The sequence below is a fragment of the Falco rusticolus genome, unplaced genomic scaffold (genome assembly GCF_015220075.1).
Source record: "Falco rusticolus isolate bFalRus1 unplaced genomic scaffold, bFalRus1.pri scaffold_108_arrow_ctg1, whole genome shotgun sequence".
Taxonomy (NCBI): domain Eukaryota; kingdom Metazoa; phylum Chordata; class Aves; order Falconiformes; family Falconidae; genus Falco; species Falco rusticolus.
Genome location: NW_023618149.1, coordinates 16,058 through 31,519, shown reverse-complemented (window position 1 = coordinate 31,519; position 15,462 = coordinate 16,058). Strand labels below are relative to the sequence as shown.

The window sequence follows — 15,462 nt, the reverse complement described above, 5'->3', positions numbered from 1 at the left end:
CGAACACTGCCTTGGTCCTGCTGGCCACACTGTTTCTGGTACGCCTTTGTTCTGATACCAGCCAGGATGAAATTGGCCACCTGGGCACACTGCTGGCTCATGCTCAACCATCTGTCAACCTGCACCCTCTGGGTACTTTCCCACCAGGCAGCCTTCCAGCCACTCTGCCCCATGCCTGTAGCGTTGTGTGGGCTTGTTGTGACCCGAGTGCAGAACTGGCACTTCTCCTGGTTGAACTTCATACAACTTGACTCACTGAAATTGTCCAACCCGTGCAGATCCCTCTGCAGAACCTTCCTGCCCTCAAGAACATCAGCCCTCCCACCCAACTTGTTGTTGTATGCAAACTCACTGAGGGTGCACGCAATCCCTCTGGCCGGATCATTGATAAAGTTCTGGAGCAGGACTGACCCCAACACTGAGCCCTGGAGAACACCGCTCCTTATGGGCCGTCACCTGGATGTCACTCCATTTACTACCACTCCTGGGGCTTGGCTGTCCAGCCAGCTTTAACCCAGCATAGAGAGTTTCCCCTCCCAGGAAAGTGTTCCAGCCCCTGAGCATCTCAGTGACTCTTCACTGACCTCACTCCCAGTCATACACATCTTCCTTGCTGTTATGGGGAGAAAGATTGTCTCCCCTTGCTTCAGCTGATGCCCATTGCCTTCATCCTCCCATCATGCACAAGAGGCATAAACCTGTTTGCCTTTTCTTGCTGATATGACCCAAGAACACATGGGAAAGCTGTTATCAGGTGTCCCCAAAACCTCTTCTTCTCCTGGCTTTGCACCTTTCAAATAAGGCCAATGGCATCCAGGGCTGCATTAGGAAGAGCTCTGCCCAGGGGTTGGTGGAGGTGATCTTTCCTCTATACTCAGCCCTTCTACAATTTGTCTTGCTGACTTGCCCTTCATTTCTACTTTACCAGATTCCCCCATACTTGACTCAAAGATGTTGTCCAGAATTTTCACCCCTCCTACATTGTCTTTTTGTTCAAAACAAGTCCATGAGAGCATTTGTGCCATGTTGGTGAGGGGTCATCTTCCACTTTCTCTTCAACCAAGGCCTTCAAGTAAAGGTCTCTTTCCCTAGCAGTCTAAAGGAGATGTTGTTCTCCTTCTAACCTTCATCAGGAGGTTCAGAGAATGTGAGCAGAAGACCTTTGTACATGAAGGAGTTAGTGATGAGTGTCACAGGAAACCTGAGCAGGCCTGTGCTGTGCTCCACGTACCTCTTGGCCTTCAGGCTGGGCTGTGCTGAGTGTGTCCCTGGGTTGCAGAACAAGCCATATTGGAAGAAGAAATCTGCAGGAAGCTGCTGGTGAATGGCCAACCGCTCGCCCTTACCTTTACCTGGGACTGCAGTTACCAACTCCCAAGTGAACATCTCCTCTTAGAACACGAAAAGTGATGACTAGAATGGGTTTCCCTGGCAGAAAGCACTTCAAGGTCTCACAGGAGACAATGTGGGATAAGCCTTCTGCAGGCAGGATCTGCACAACTTGCTGCACCACTCTCCCAACACTGTAAACTCTGTGTTTCCAGCCTCAGAAGGGATGGAATACAGCTGACACGATTGTCTCCGTGTGAGGAGAGTTTGCTCTAACAAAGGCCATTTGAAATGACACTTTGTCTCAGAGTCCAAGTGCCTTTCTTACTGCAGCCATAACCAGCTGGGCTGCTGATGGCCAGTCCCCCAGGGAACTGGACACTCCAGGGACCTCAAATTTGCCTTCATGGCCACGTGCCTCCTAGTGGCCTATGAGCTTCTCAGATGTCATGGGTGTCATAATGATAGCCCAGATCATCAGCCTTCTTGTGGCCTTGGTTACTCCTTGGTTAGCGGTTCCTGAATTGGAGAAGGCAGTGATAAAGAGATGCACAGGAATGGAAGAGATGGCCAAGGACCCTGCAGGTGCCATGAAGGCTTTTCAGGAAGAAGTTAGAAAAATAGCCACTATAGCTGTTCAAAATGGAATGACATTAGATATGAAGCTGGCATCTCAAGGCAGACTCTGTACTGTTGTTAATACCATTCATTGCGTATATGTAGATCAAAGTGGGGGAAAACCTACAGATATAAAAAAGATCTGAAACATCCTAATATTTGTCATGAGTTCCCGAAAGTTCACACCTTCTATGGAACTCAGAAATTTGGAATATGCAGATGTCCTGGTTTCCTGATCTACAGCTCTGGGTTAAGAAGTTCATCTCCAGATGCCTTTCTCCTCTTCCTCTATGATCACCCCAATCCATTTTACCTATGCAGCTTCTCCTTTAAGGTTCAGAGAGGAAAAGCTGGACTGTCTTTCAGTAGTGTCTCTAATATTCCCTATGGGCAACTCTTCAGCTGTGGCAATAGACCTCATGGGGATCTGCTTGAGTATCTGAGAAATGTATTTTTTATTTAGTAATTTCTAATCCTCTCCCCCACACACCCCTTGATAAGCAATCCCACTTTTATTTCTGTTTATACCCCGTTCTCTAAGGAAAGCAGGCAATAATTACTGCCAAGCACTTGCTATATTCATCTGCAGAGTTGGTTGAAGAAGTCTCATGTAAAGCGATGTAAGTCCCATGGGGCTGAGGACTAAAATAGTGGGGCTGTAGAGTTGAGGAGCAAGGCTGTCCACACAGTGTTTAGCTCCAGGGACTGCTTTTCCCACCTGGCCACACCTATTAAGGAGACACTCTGCATCAAGAGCAATTGGAAAAGTCTTCTATCACTTCTCCAGAGTGGTCATTACCTGCTTTCCTCTCTCACTGTACTTCTGAAACTTATCTCATTACCTGTGCAAGCAAGACTTGAAGACCAGATGTCCCTGATGGGAGAGACATGGCTTGTCAGGGCTTCCTGATTCGTAATGAGCCCAGGGTGTCTTTGGTGCTGTGAACTTGAGATCATGAGAGGAGACTGAAGAAACCTCTCAAGAACACCTAGTCAGAATCAAACCCCAATGTCCCTGGAAGCATTAACAAGCCCCGCTGAGGACCATGACTGAGAAAACCTCCCCATGGCCTTGTTAGAGCCCATCCTTGGAGGCTGTGAGTGCAGGTAGGCAAAGGCGCTGTGCAGGCAGCTCTGCTGCTGAGCAAAGCCTTGGCTTGCTTGATGAAGCAGAAAGGCCAAGCCATGGCCTGCAGCCTGTGGGAAGGTCGGTGCTGTCCCTCACACAGGGCTCAGGGCTCTTCCTGGGGACCATGGAAGGTGGGGGATCCAATGCAATGTTAAGGACAACAATGGCACAACAACTTCCAGCTTCCCCATGGGGCTGCAAGGAGGCAACGATGACCCAGTGCCATGAGGACAACATGTCTTCTCACAGGCCTCAGTGTCAGAAACAGCTGCCATAGCCAAGAGGACAAAGAGCTGGGTTCTCTTCAAGCTTTCCAGCCTTGCTAAAACCCTTTTCCATCTCCACCACAGGCTGTTCTACATGGTTGGACACCTGCCCCTGTTTCCCTGCAGGCTGTAGGCACCATCTCGCTGCCCTACCTTGCTCTCACCCCAACAGTTCCATCTGTTCACTGATGTACCTCCACTCTCACTTGCTGTTCCTTGAAACACAAAGCCACGGGCTGATCCAGATTCCCTCTGGCTGAGCTCTTGCACCACAGCAGGACCCTTGGAGTGACAGTTCTTCCTCCAGACAGTCACTCTCCATTTTCAATATTACACTTTGTGAAATCTTTTCCTCTCTCCTGCTTTTTCCCACTACCCAGGAAAGCTTTACGGTCGCAGGACCCCCCCCTTTATGCAGGGAACCAACAATGTTTGCTTTTTCTCGTGGTCTTTCCCCTCAACAAAGTGAAGTCACCTGCACATGGTCTTCTACACCACGTGACTCCTGCTGGCCTTTCAGCTTCTCCAGGGACATGACCAAGCCACATGCCTGCTGCTGTCCTGTTGTGTCCACAGGCAAAATGGACATGACAGCCTGTACCCCAGCCCTTTTCCTGGAGAGGACCTATGCTGTACCTTGGCAGAGGGACTTCCCCAGCCACATGTTCCTGTTGCTGGCCTGTCACCTCCAGAGACAGAACTGGCCTCATAGGCCCCTTCACAGCCATGCCCTTCTTCCTGCGTTAGGGGTTCCTGAGACCCAGTTGCCCTCCTAATACCATACCTCCCCATCACCCTCATTCTGGCCCACCACCTGACCACAGAAAAGCAGGCTTGCTTCTCCCTGATTGGTCAAATACATTTCACAGAAGTAATTTGAATGGAGAAACATTCTTCACATGAACTCCTGTATTGGTGCTGACACAATTTATATATGTTCTTTTAACTCTATGGCTTTTTTTCAGATTGGACTGACCTCTGGAGATCATCTAGTCCAACCCCCATGCTGAGGCAGGCTAAGCTGGACCAGCTTTCTCAGCATCTGGTCTAGGTAGGCTTGCAGTGTCATAGAATCATGGAAACAGAATGATTTAGGATGGAAAAGACCATAAAGATCATCAAATCCAAACATTACCACAGGATAGTCAATTCCATCACTGAATCATGTCCCCAAGCACTGCGTCTATGTATTTCTGAAACACCTCCAGGGCTGGTGATTCCACCGCCTCCCTGGGCAGCCTCTTCCAATGCTTGACCACCCTTGTAGTGAAGATGTTTTGCCTCATGCCCAACGTAAACCTCTCCTGGTGCAAATTGAGGCCGTTTCCTTTTTTCCCTTTTCTCTTGTTATGCGGGAGAAGAGACCTACCCCCACCCATCTACAACATCCTTTCAGGTACTTCTAGAGAGCAGTAAGAACCCCCCTGAGACTCCTCTTCTCCACAGTAAAGAACCCAAGTCCTCTCAGCTGCTCCTCAACCTACCAGGGCTCCAGACCCTTCACCAGCTTTGTTGCTCATCTCTGGACATACTCCAGCACGTCAAGGTTTCTCTTGAAGTAAGGAGTCCAAGACAGAAACATGGTGTTCGAGGTTTGGCTTCAGGAGTGCCGAGTACAGGGAAGCAATTCTGACTACAGGGGGTCGATCACTGCCCTGGTCCTGCTGGCCACACTGTTTCTGATACCAGCCAGGATGAAATTGGCCACCTGGGCACACTGCTGGCTCATGCTCAACCATCTGTCAACCTGCACCCTCTGGGTACTTTCCCACCAGGCAGCCTTCCAGCCACTCTGCCCCATGCCTGTAGCGTTGTGTGGGCTTGTTGTGACCCGAGTGCAGAACTGGCACTTCTCCTGGTTGAACTTCATACAACTTTGCGGCGAATGAAGAGACGGGACGCAGCTTGATGCAAGCAAATGTCGGTTTATTGTACAGGAGCACAACTTTATATACACTTTCAAAGGCTGCGCGTCTAAAACCAATTGGTTCCTGAGGCTAAGCCTTGCATACTAGGCAATCCCTGATTGGCGGCTAATTAACAGCAAGGAGTTGCCTTTCCTTGGCGCCAACTATGGCGCCATCCGTTTCCCGCTCCCCTGTGCTCTGCAAACAGGCCTCATCATGTTAATTGTTGTCTAGACAAGCTCATCATGTTGATTGTTGTCTAGACAAGCCCGAGCACATTCCCCTCAGCTAACTGATTGCCACGCATGGTCCTAGTTTGCAGCCTGCTCCTGCATCTCCCCCTTCCTGTTGCACAAAAGAACCCCTGAAACCGAGCAAAAACAAGGCACAAGTAATAGAACAAATAAAAAACCAACTAAGACACATTATCAATGTCAAAATAACCCACTGTCTTTGTTCCGTACAATTTTACAATTTCCCCTTTTTGTTTTTGAACAGCTAGTACCAGGTTTGCCATGTTCTGCAGGGCCCTTGCAAACATGACAGCAACCAAGGTAATAGCAAACAAACAATACTGCCAATTGAGTGAATGGATGCCAAAAAGGCTGAAATTTTCTCAGATTTTGATAACATGTTGCTGCAATGGGGCGCCTAAAATGCACGCAGCACATACCATCAAAATCCTCACAGCCATGTCCTTGAACCAACAACAAAAAGCAGTGGCAATTTTGACTCACATTCTTAACTGCCTACCAAACAAGGTGATTTAACTCTTTAATGCTTTCCCTGCTGTTACTCTGGATAAGAGCAGAACCGCTGCGACACGTTCCCATCATAGCCTCCTACTACATTAGCATCCACAGAAAGACAATTATCGACATTCAAAGTGTAAACAATATCAGCTTCTTTTGGATTAACATTATACATAGGTGGAAGGGCACACCAAACAAGAACTGGTTCAGTCAAAAAGTTCGAAACATCGCATGCCTTCTCTGAACATACCTCGGGGTCATTCCCTTCATTCCTTCTCTTTTTTATGCAAAGAGAGACACTTTTACCATAACAGAGAAGCCCCTATTTACATCTCTGAGCTCGGACACAAACCGCAGCTGTATGCTCCACCAGGCTCAGGGCAGAAATCGTTCATGTAGTTACATAGCTATATATCACTACAAGCATGCAGACACCTATTAGACACTAGATAACCATGTTTATCTTTCCTAGTCTCCTTCACAATACCTAGCTGTTCTCTCATCTCTTGTTAGGTCAAATATTCTCCAGCTTCCTCTCCTACATCTCTCTTCAGACATTCTCTATCCTCCTCTTTTTTGCTTGTTAATTGCGACAAGGCAAAGGTTGTGTGTAGCTGGGTGACCATGACCTGATTTATGTTACAATCAACTAAACACTGAATACAGGGAAAAAAAAAAAAAAAGTATGGGAGACATAAGGCAAACATCAATAAGGTGGTTAAAGATAATTATAATAAAAGCTGTAATACTATTGAGTCATGGCCCAAAGTTTCCCAGCCGTGAGAAGAGACCAAAGGCATCCCGCCCCTGGCTCTGTTGCAGATCTTTGTTTTAAGGCTTTTGACTTTTGTATACTTTTGTAAATTAATTCACAGTGGTCACTCAGATTCACATAACACATCCTATCAAAGTCTTCACACTTGTGTCCCTGTGCTAATAATGAAAATCAATAGCAACTCGGTTCTGTAGCAACATATGATGGACAGAATCAACATCTGTTAATAAGCCAGAAAAAAAATATGGTATTTGTAGTATTACTTTGTTTAGCAAGCTAGCAGCCTAATTTACTAAGCAAGTTAAAAGCGTGTACTATTCTTACAGAAGAGATTAGAGAAGCAAAAATGTGTTATGCTGCATTCCAGAACTCAGCCTGAGAATTACAGTCTGCTGTGAGTTCTGCGTTACAATCATTTGACACATGTTGGGGTTGCGATTGTGAAAGTTGCCCGTTTACAATTTTCATTGACATTATCACAGCTAGTTGTTTTAAAAGCAACCCTTGAGCTTCCTGATGTTCGACTTGTTGCAAAATATTCTGAAGCCAATCAATCAAGTTAGTATTAAAGTTAGTGACTCTCTAGGACCCTGCAAGACTGTGGCAAGACTCCCCCATCCTGACTGCCTTAATAGCCGTCTCATTCATTTGCAAACAGCTGTCCCTGGCATACCTTGCCTGAGTCACAGAATCGGCACAGTTAATTGCTCCAGCCAACTGCTCATAGTTAACAGCAATTCCCCGATTAAGGTTTTCAGTCAAGGCCACTACACATAGCTCACAAAAATCAAATAACCACATCATATACTGTATCAGTTAGTACCATACAAAGCAATGACTTCCAATCATGCAGTGTGAGCGTATAAGGCTCTGCCATCACTTCAGGAAGGGACACAGCAAATGTATTATGAATCCTCCCTTCCCCCACTGCTTTGCTTAACTCTTTAACAGCCTCGTATTGCACAGGCTGCCGCTCTGCAGGTTGATTTGTCTGACAAAATACTGAACATGCCCTAGCGACTCCCAAAACCCATCACTGAAGTGTTTCCCACTTGCATTCCTGCCACCAATCCCTCAGACCCCCTTTCACCCTCCCCCAAAATACAATCAATGCATCAGGAGAGACAAGGGGGTGGGGGAAAGGTCTAGCTCCTTTTCCAGATCTATAGGACCTGGATCAAAAGGTTTATCAGTGTCAATGGAATCATTGTCCGAGTTGTCCTGTTCCCGTGCTTGGTCCTGTGTTGTGAGGGTCGCTGCAATCAGTGACAGAAGCTTTGGGGGCAGAGGAGGTGTGGACAGAATCACCATCGCTGACGGTGTCTTGAGAAGAGTCGTGCTGTCGGTGGAATTTACAGCTTCCTCTGGTTTAGCACCGTTAGTAGAATTAGTCCACACTTGGCAAAGAGGAGTCAGAATTTGCCACCAAGGTGCTAAATGCATTCCCAACGCAGAGTTCCCCTCTGCAGCAGCATCATACAATTGTCTGCTGACCGCTTTAATTTCTTTCAAAGTCTCTAAAGTTTCTTGGCTGCTCGCCTGTCTCAATGAGTACAGGTTTCTAAAGCTTCTTAAAATTTCTTCAAATATTTAAAATCTCTAAGGTTTCTTGGCTGCTCACCTGTCTCGATGAATACAGGTGTTATCCTCGGAGTTTAGGTTGTCCGCCTGGTCCAGACAGCAAGACGATCGTTCAGCCAAGCCGTCTCCTCCGGAACGCAGCCCTCTTCCACGAGCTGTCTTTTTTTACCGACCAGTTCCGTCCTTATTCTTCCAAGGCTTGGGAACACCACCATAGGGGTCACCATTTGAGGAGACTGAGGCACGGGCTCCCTGATCTGACTAGAAGACCCTTTATGAGTCCATATACGTCTCTTTCTGGGGACGAAGCCTGATTCCCCGTTACAGATTTCCCACAGCTCACCTCTCAACTCCGGAGGGATTTCTGGCCGGCTCCTGCTTCCTTTCAGCAGATCATTCAAAGTTCTGTGGGATTCGCTGCATGTCGCTCAGATAGGCGATTAGAGAGCCCTTCACGTTAGATCCTTAAATGCATCACGTCGGGGTCACCAATTTGCGGCGAATGAGGAGACGGGACGCAGCTTGATGCAAGCAAGTGTCCATTTATTAGTGATTTTCTTACAATTATATACGTTTCTACCTTCTACATATTACACACTGATTGGTTAAATCTTAAGCGTAAAAAACACTGATTGGTTGATATTTAAGGCACACCGTTAGAACAATAGGAACTTACTAGTTTATCTTGACCTAGCAATAATTTCTATTCCAAAGTTAGGGAGTTTCTTTCTACACGGCTTTCTTAATTACATATCGGCGCCATCCGTTCCCTTATCTGGCTACTTGTTTCTCTGTCCGTCTGGTTGCCTCCTCAACTGTGACGGCTCAGGGGTCTGCAGTTAGCTGGTTCCTTTGCTCCCAGGGCTTGTGCCCTACAAGTTCTAACAAGTCTCTATTCATCAGGCTATCAGTACTTGGACTCTTGTCCTTGAGGCCTTGTCCTACATTTGTCCATCGCAGAAACCCTCCTTTAAGCATGGAACCCAACCCATTAGCCTTTTCTCGTGCTCTTTCCCCTCACCACTGAGAAGGAACCTGCACATGGTCTTCTATACCACATGACTGCTTCTGGCCTTTCAGCTTCTCCCAGAGACATGACCAAGCCACATGCCTGCTGCTGTCGTGTCATGTCACCAAGAAAATGGACATGGCATCCCTATCTTCCTGGAGAAGGCCTAGGGGGTACAGTGGCCGAGGGACTGTCCCAGCCACGTTCCTGTGGCTGGCCTGGCACCTCCCAAGAATGAAATGACCTCACATCCCCCTTCACAGCCATGCACTTCCTTCTGCATTAGCAGTTTCTGTAAGCATAACTGAGTTCCTAACAGCATACTCCTCCATCACGATCCTTCTGGCCTGGGACCTGACCAGAGAAAAGCGTGTTTGTTTTATCAAATTTATCAAATATAATCCCTAGAAACCATTTGAGTGGAGAAATATTCTCAAATAAAATCCTATATTTGTATTGACATATTTTCTATATCCACTCATTCCTTTTTTTCTATTTTTTATTATTTCCCTCAGCATAGTCTTTCTTCAAAAACCTTTCAAGGGGATGATTCACTGCATCATAGAGTAACTCATGCTTGAAGGGAGTCCTAAACAACAGTTTGTCTGGCTCACCTGCCCAGGACATAGTGAACTAGAGGAGGTTGCTCAAGACCTCCACCCAGTTTTGTACCATCCACAAAGGTGCCGAATGCGCACACAGTCATAGCATACAGGGGGATCAGAAAGATGTTCAACAGTGTTGGTCCAAGTGCTGGTCACTGAGGGATGCAGCTAGTAACTGCCTGCATGGAGGATTCTGTACCACTGATAACAGTGACTGAGAGGGGACATGACATCATTACAGGTAACACAACACCAACATCAACAATAATTACAGACCACAACCCAGGTCTGTAATGATTTCCATGATGACAGCTCTGCAGAAGAGCAATGGGTTCATGTTTGGAATAATATCCAGTCATCAGTTTGCACACTGCACCCTTGAGCTCCTGGTTCCTCATGCTGAGGGGGTTCACTGCTGGAGGCACCACTGAGTACAAGACTGACAACATCAGATCCAGGGACTGGGACGAGATGAAGGGGGGTTTCAGGTAGGCAAACGCACCTGTGCTGACAAAGAGGGAGGCCACAGCCAGGTGAGGGAGGCACGTGGAAAAGGCTTTGTGACATTCCTGCTCAGATGGGATCCTCAGCATGGCCCTGATGATCTGCACGTAGGACAGCATGATGAAAACAAAACAGGCAAAGGCTAAACAGGCACTAACCACAAGAACATTTTACTTTGAGCCTTTCAATTCTTTTCCCCATCCCATCATGGGGGGAGCTGTGTGGGGCTTAGCAGCAGGACAGTCATTATGGAAGGAATGTTGTGGGTTGATTTTTGAGACAGGTATCCAACATGATAGAATGAGCTGAAGGAATACTAAAACTAACCAAGAATGCCACCCTCCTCATCAGGAAAAAGGAGCTAAGTGACCTGCTGGGCCTTTCCATTACCATTTGAGTCTCTTTGTGGAGAGGTTTCTGTTAACTGGGAATCAGAAAATTCACCTTTCTTTCTCAGTGCTAAATGTCCAGGAAGCTTAGCATGCTCCCCTTCAGACGTAGATTTGCTTACATCAGAGAAAAAAATCTCATGGCCCATCGCAAATTCAGTTCATTTCCCTTTGTGCATCGCTCTTGAAGAACATCTTCATTTCTCCTGTAGAACAGAGTTCAGCATCTCATGGCCAACTCGGTCTCGAGGATAACATGGGGCACAGTCACAGGTTTGGAGCCAGGGAGGTGGAGGTACAGGGAAGCCTTTTCTGTTCCTGCACAGATTGAATGGATTTATTTTCTGCTTCCCTTCTCTTTGGTTTGGTTTAACTTCCTTCCACAGGTTTGGCACTTTTAGCACCTAAACTACATGTCTCTTTTTTTTTTTCTACTTTTTAAAGTCCTGAAATTATGTAATTATACTGGACAGCACCAAAAGCAGCCACAGGCATCTGTCCAGCATGGCTGGGCTCACTGGAATGGGCTTCCTTCACCTTTGACAAATGCTGCCCGTGAGACAATCACCATGGAAGAAGTACTCTGCCAGTTTCCTATGAGCAAAGCTCTCCTGAACTGTGATCTGGCGAAGCATTGAGACATCTGAGAATTGAAAAGAATAGTCTGTATGTTTGAGGACTTTGGAAACAAGCAGGACATGCTGGTATGTGGATAATCTGCCTGTGAAGGGTTGCTTTGAATTAAAGCATTTGTTTAAAATAGATGTTGGTATCTCACAGGTCTTGTTTGGTTTGTTTGTTGGTTTGTTAGTTGTTGGGGGGTGTGTGGTTTGTTTGTTTTTTAAGAAAAGCATTGCATTTTTCTGTGCATTTATAGAAGGAGTTAGATTAGAAAACAATTATGGTGACATTTCTCTCATGTGAACTCTAATTTTATCCGGGAAATTTTGAATGGCACCTCTGTGAGATAGATACAACCCAGAGGGAAAAGGCAGGAATACCTTGGAAAGAGAATCAAACTCTTAGGATGACATGCTTTTGTGAAATGAAAATTTTCTCTGGAGAAAACCACCCCGTGTTTTTCACTTGGCTGTTTTGAATGCTTTTATTACGTGTGTTCTAACCTGCTGTTCTCATCATTAATACGTCAGAGTTTAAGACGACTTCTCAAAGGGCGTTAGTGACAGCTGGAGAGACACAGCCAGCATCCTCAGTCTTCTGCCTGGAAGAGGATATTCGTTCCCCATGTCCAACTGAGATACTTCAACATCTTTCAGCTGAGTCTCTGCTTCGTAAGAGGCAATCTGCGGTTGCGGTGCTGCTCACTTGTAGCTCACACCCTTCAAGTGTGCCCAGTGAGAAGTCTACGCTCTGGGAAAGGTGGGGCACGCAAAGGGAAGGCTCCGTTCCTCAGACAACAAGAGCATTGCTCTGCTTCCACGAGAGCTTGCAGGGGACTGGGAAGCATTGCAGGGCTGGGATTGGAGCAAATGGGTCCTCGGTTGGTTTTGTAAGCTGTCGTAAATCCAGGAGACAGAGCAGAAATTTAAAATGATTCAGGACTCCAGAAGTTCTAAAAGCATGACCTACTCAGGAAAAACTGGGTGTTGTGGGGAGGTCACCCACTTTTAATCTCTTCTGTATGACTGAAAACTGCATGAAGCATTTTGACTGATTGCAAAAAATGTCTTTAAGCACCCTGAAAACTTGTGATGTATGCATCAGCTGCTGCTTATCTACCTACCTAAGATGTTCTGCGGATGCATCAATGTCACTGGATTCACTGGCAGATAGAACTGTGTTTTACTTCTGAGGAGATTCACATGTCACCATGCAAAAAGGAATGATTCAGATTTAAAAGAGCCTCCCAGATATTTGAGTGTGTGGACACAGCATCAGGGGATGAGCCCTTACATGTGAGGAGAGCTAGGATTCATGTCTTTCACTCAGGTCTAAGAATCAAGTCATACTCTGCCTTGCTTTGTTTTGATGGCTTCTCCTTACCCAGCCTTGCCTTGCTTTATCTTCCCCCTTTTCCTCCCCATCCTCGTTTTCACCCTATCTCTTCTGCATGTTCTGATGTTAAATGCAGCTCTTACAAGACCTGGACAAGGAGTGTAAGAAAGACTGTTCTTGAAGGGGCTAGTATATATCTAATTCCTTTCTTCTCATCAGTCACCAGGTCTTCTATTTAATAAAATCACCTTTAAAAAGAAGTCAAGTTTCTTTTTTCCTGATGACAAAACCCAGTCATTGAGGCTCAAGGATTCCATTCTCCCCTCTCTTTACAAAGCTCCCTGCATCAAGCAACCCCTGTTAGATTCCCTAACATTCATGCAGGCCTTGGTCAACCTCACCTAATCCCGCAATCACGTGTATGCTGGTGTTTGGAGTCTTTCTCTAGGCTTGAAGTGTATGTGATGGTGGACAGGCCATCATCATCCTCTAAGAGCCTGTTGTTTGGATTGCTCTGTATAGGGAAAATGCCCCGAAGAAAAAGCTTGGAGAATCACACTGTTGGATCTGGATTCATTCTTGTGGGGTTTTCTGACCTGCCCGGCCTGCAGGGCCTGCGCTTCACAGTCCTCCTGGTAATCTACCTTGTGGTCCTCATAGGGAACAGCCTGACTGCTCTCATCACAGTGGTGGACTCAAGCCTTCACAGCCCCATGTATTTCTTTCTGAGGAACTTGTCCTTCCTGGAGATCTGCTACACATCGGTCACTCTGCCAAAAATGCTGGTGGGTTTCCTGAGGGAAGATGGCAGGATCTCCTTCCTTGGCTGTGCTGCCCAGCTGTATTTCCTGGTTTTGCTGGGCAGCATCGAATGCCTACTCCTGGCTGCCATGGCCTACGACCGCTACGTAGCCATATGTGACTCCCTGCACTATACCCTGACCATGAGCAGGGTGCTCTGCATCAGACTGGTGGTGGGGTCATGGGTGGCTGTCGTACCACTGCAAGTAGGACAGACCTACCAGGTGTTCACTTTACCCTTCTGTGCATCCCATGACCTTAACCACTTTTTCTGTGATGTCCCCCCTGCTAGAACTGGCTTGTGCAGACACTTTCTGGAACCATGTGATGCTGTACACCATCACCGTGGTATTTGCAGTCCTTCCTGCCTCCTTCATATTTATTTCTTACATTGCAATTATCAGGGCAATTCTGAAAATGCCTTCAGTTCTGGGCAGACACAAAGCTTTCTCCACCTGCTCTTCACACCTCGGGGTGGTGATGCTCTTCTATGGCTCAGCCACAGTCGTCTACTTAAAGCGACGGTCAAAGGATTCCGTAGACACTGATAAATACTTTGCCCTGTTTTACACAATTGTGACTCCCATGTTCAACCCTGTCATCTATAGCCTGAGGAATAAGGAAGTGAGAATTGCCTTGAAGAGACTCCTACAGACAAAGTGAAACCACAGGGTATGTAAAATATTCCTAAATGGTACCAGAAGTCCCACTGGGGCTGCCTTGTGCCAGGGCCGGCTGCAGGGCTGTGAAGGTGGCTGTGCGGGCAGGGGTGCCCAGGGCTGTCCTTGCCAGCAGGGTCCCTGCAGCCCAGGGGGCTGTGTGCTGGGGCAGGGGCTCTGCCGCCTGCCAGGGGCAGCTCTCAGCCTGCCCAGGAGCTCCCGTGGGGCTGTGGGGAGAAGCTGTGGGTGGAAGGAGCAACCCTACTGAGGGCAAGGTCCTTGTGCTGGTGATCGGGTGCTGCATGGGTCAGAGGTACTCACAACCCCAGCTCAGGCCCAGGTCATTTCCAAGGGGACGTGTCATGAGCATGTTCATTGCAGGGGTTCCCTGCTTCACTCTGTGCTTTCCTGAATCTGTGTGTCCACTTCTCTGTGTCTTGGCTTGTTAGGAATGGAAACTCAGCTGTGGAGGTCAGGCCAGGGGCACAGACTATTAAAGCATTACACAGGTTTACCAGGAATTTCAGCAAGTGCCTTCACTCCCCACTAGCTTCCACATCAAAATATCCTTTCCTTTTCCATCAGGGTTTGGGTGACCTGTTGTTCTTTCAGGCACGCAGACAGGGAGCGGCTGCAGGGCAGAGCTGGGCACACAGGGGCTGAGCTGGGCTCTGTGAGCGCTGGCAGGGAAGAACCATGGGGCCAGAGAAAGAGCTGCTGGCAGGGAAAGCTGCAGGATGGAGACATAGGGACAGAGGGGGCTTGGGGCAGTGGAGGAATGCTGAGGAGAACACTAACACAGGGTAGATAGGGACACCACCCACTGTGCCCTACCATGCAGATGCCTTCCCTGAAAATACACAAGTTTTCTCTCTTCTATAAGCTATCACAGCTCATAAGTTCCAGGCTCCTTGGTACCTCCTCATCCAGCAGAGCTGGGCAGCTGAGAAGGAGCTGGAGGGACACACCAGATTCCCTCACACTGCCCTAAGGCACAGACAGTCCCCTTGCCTCTCAGCACTCACTCTGCTCTCCCTGAGCACAGCACAAAAACCTGACCTGACTCTGGCCATGGACGTTGCTCAGCACGGGCAGAGCAGATGCTGACAGGCCCTTCTGCGCTGGGAGCAGTTGGGTCTGACCAAGTCCAAGGCCAGGAGTGGCCCCTGCCCCCACAGTTCC

The 15,462-nt window shown here is 47.5% G+C and overlaps 1 protein-coding gene across 1 annotated transcript; it reads left to right on the top strand.

Annotated features, from left to right (window-relative positions):
* The first annotated feature begins 13,347 nt into the window (after window positions 1-13,347).
* On the top strand, window positions 13,348-14,284 carry LOC119141960 (olfactory receptor 10AG1-like). The gene is given in 2 exon segments (XM_037374657.1): window positions 13,348-13,907; window positions 13,909-14,284. Coding segments are annotated over 2 exon segments (936 nt in total).
* Window positions 14,285-15,462: the final 1,178 nt, after the last annotated feature.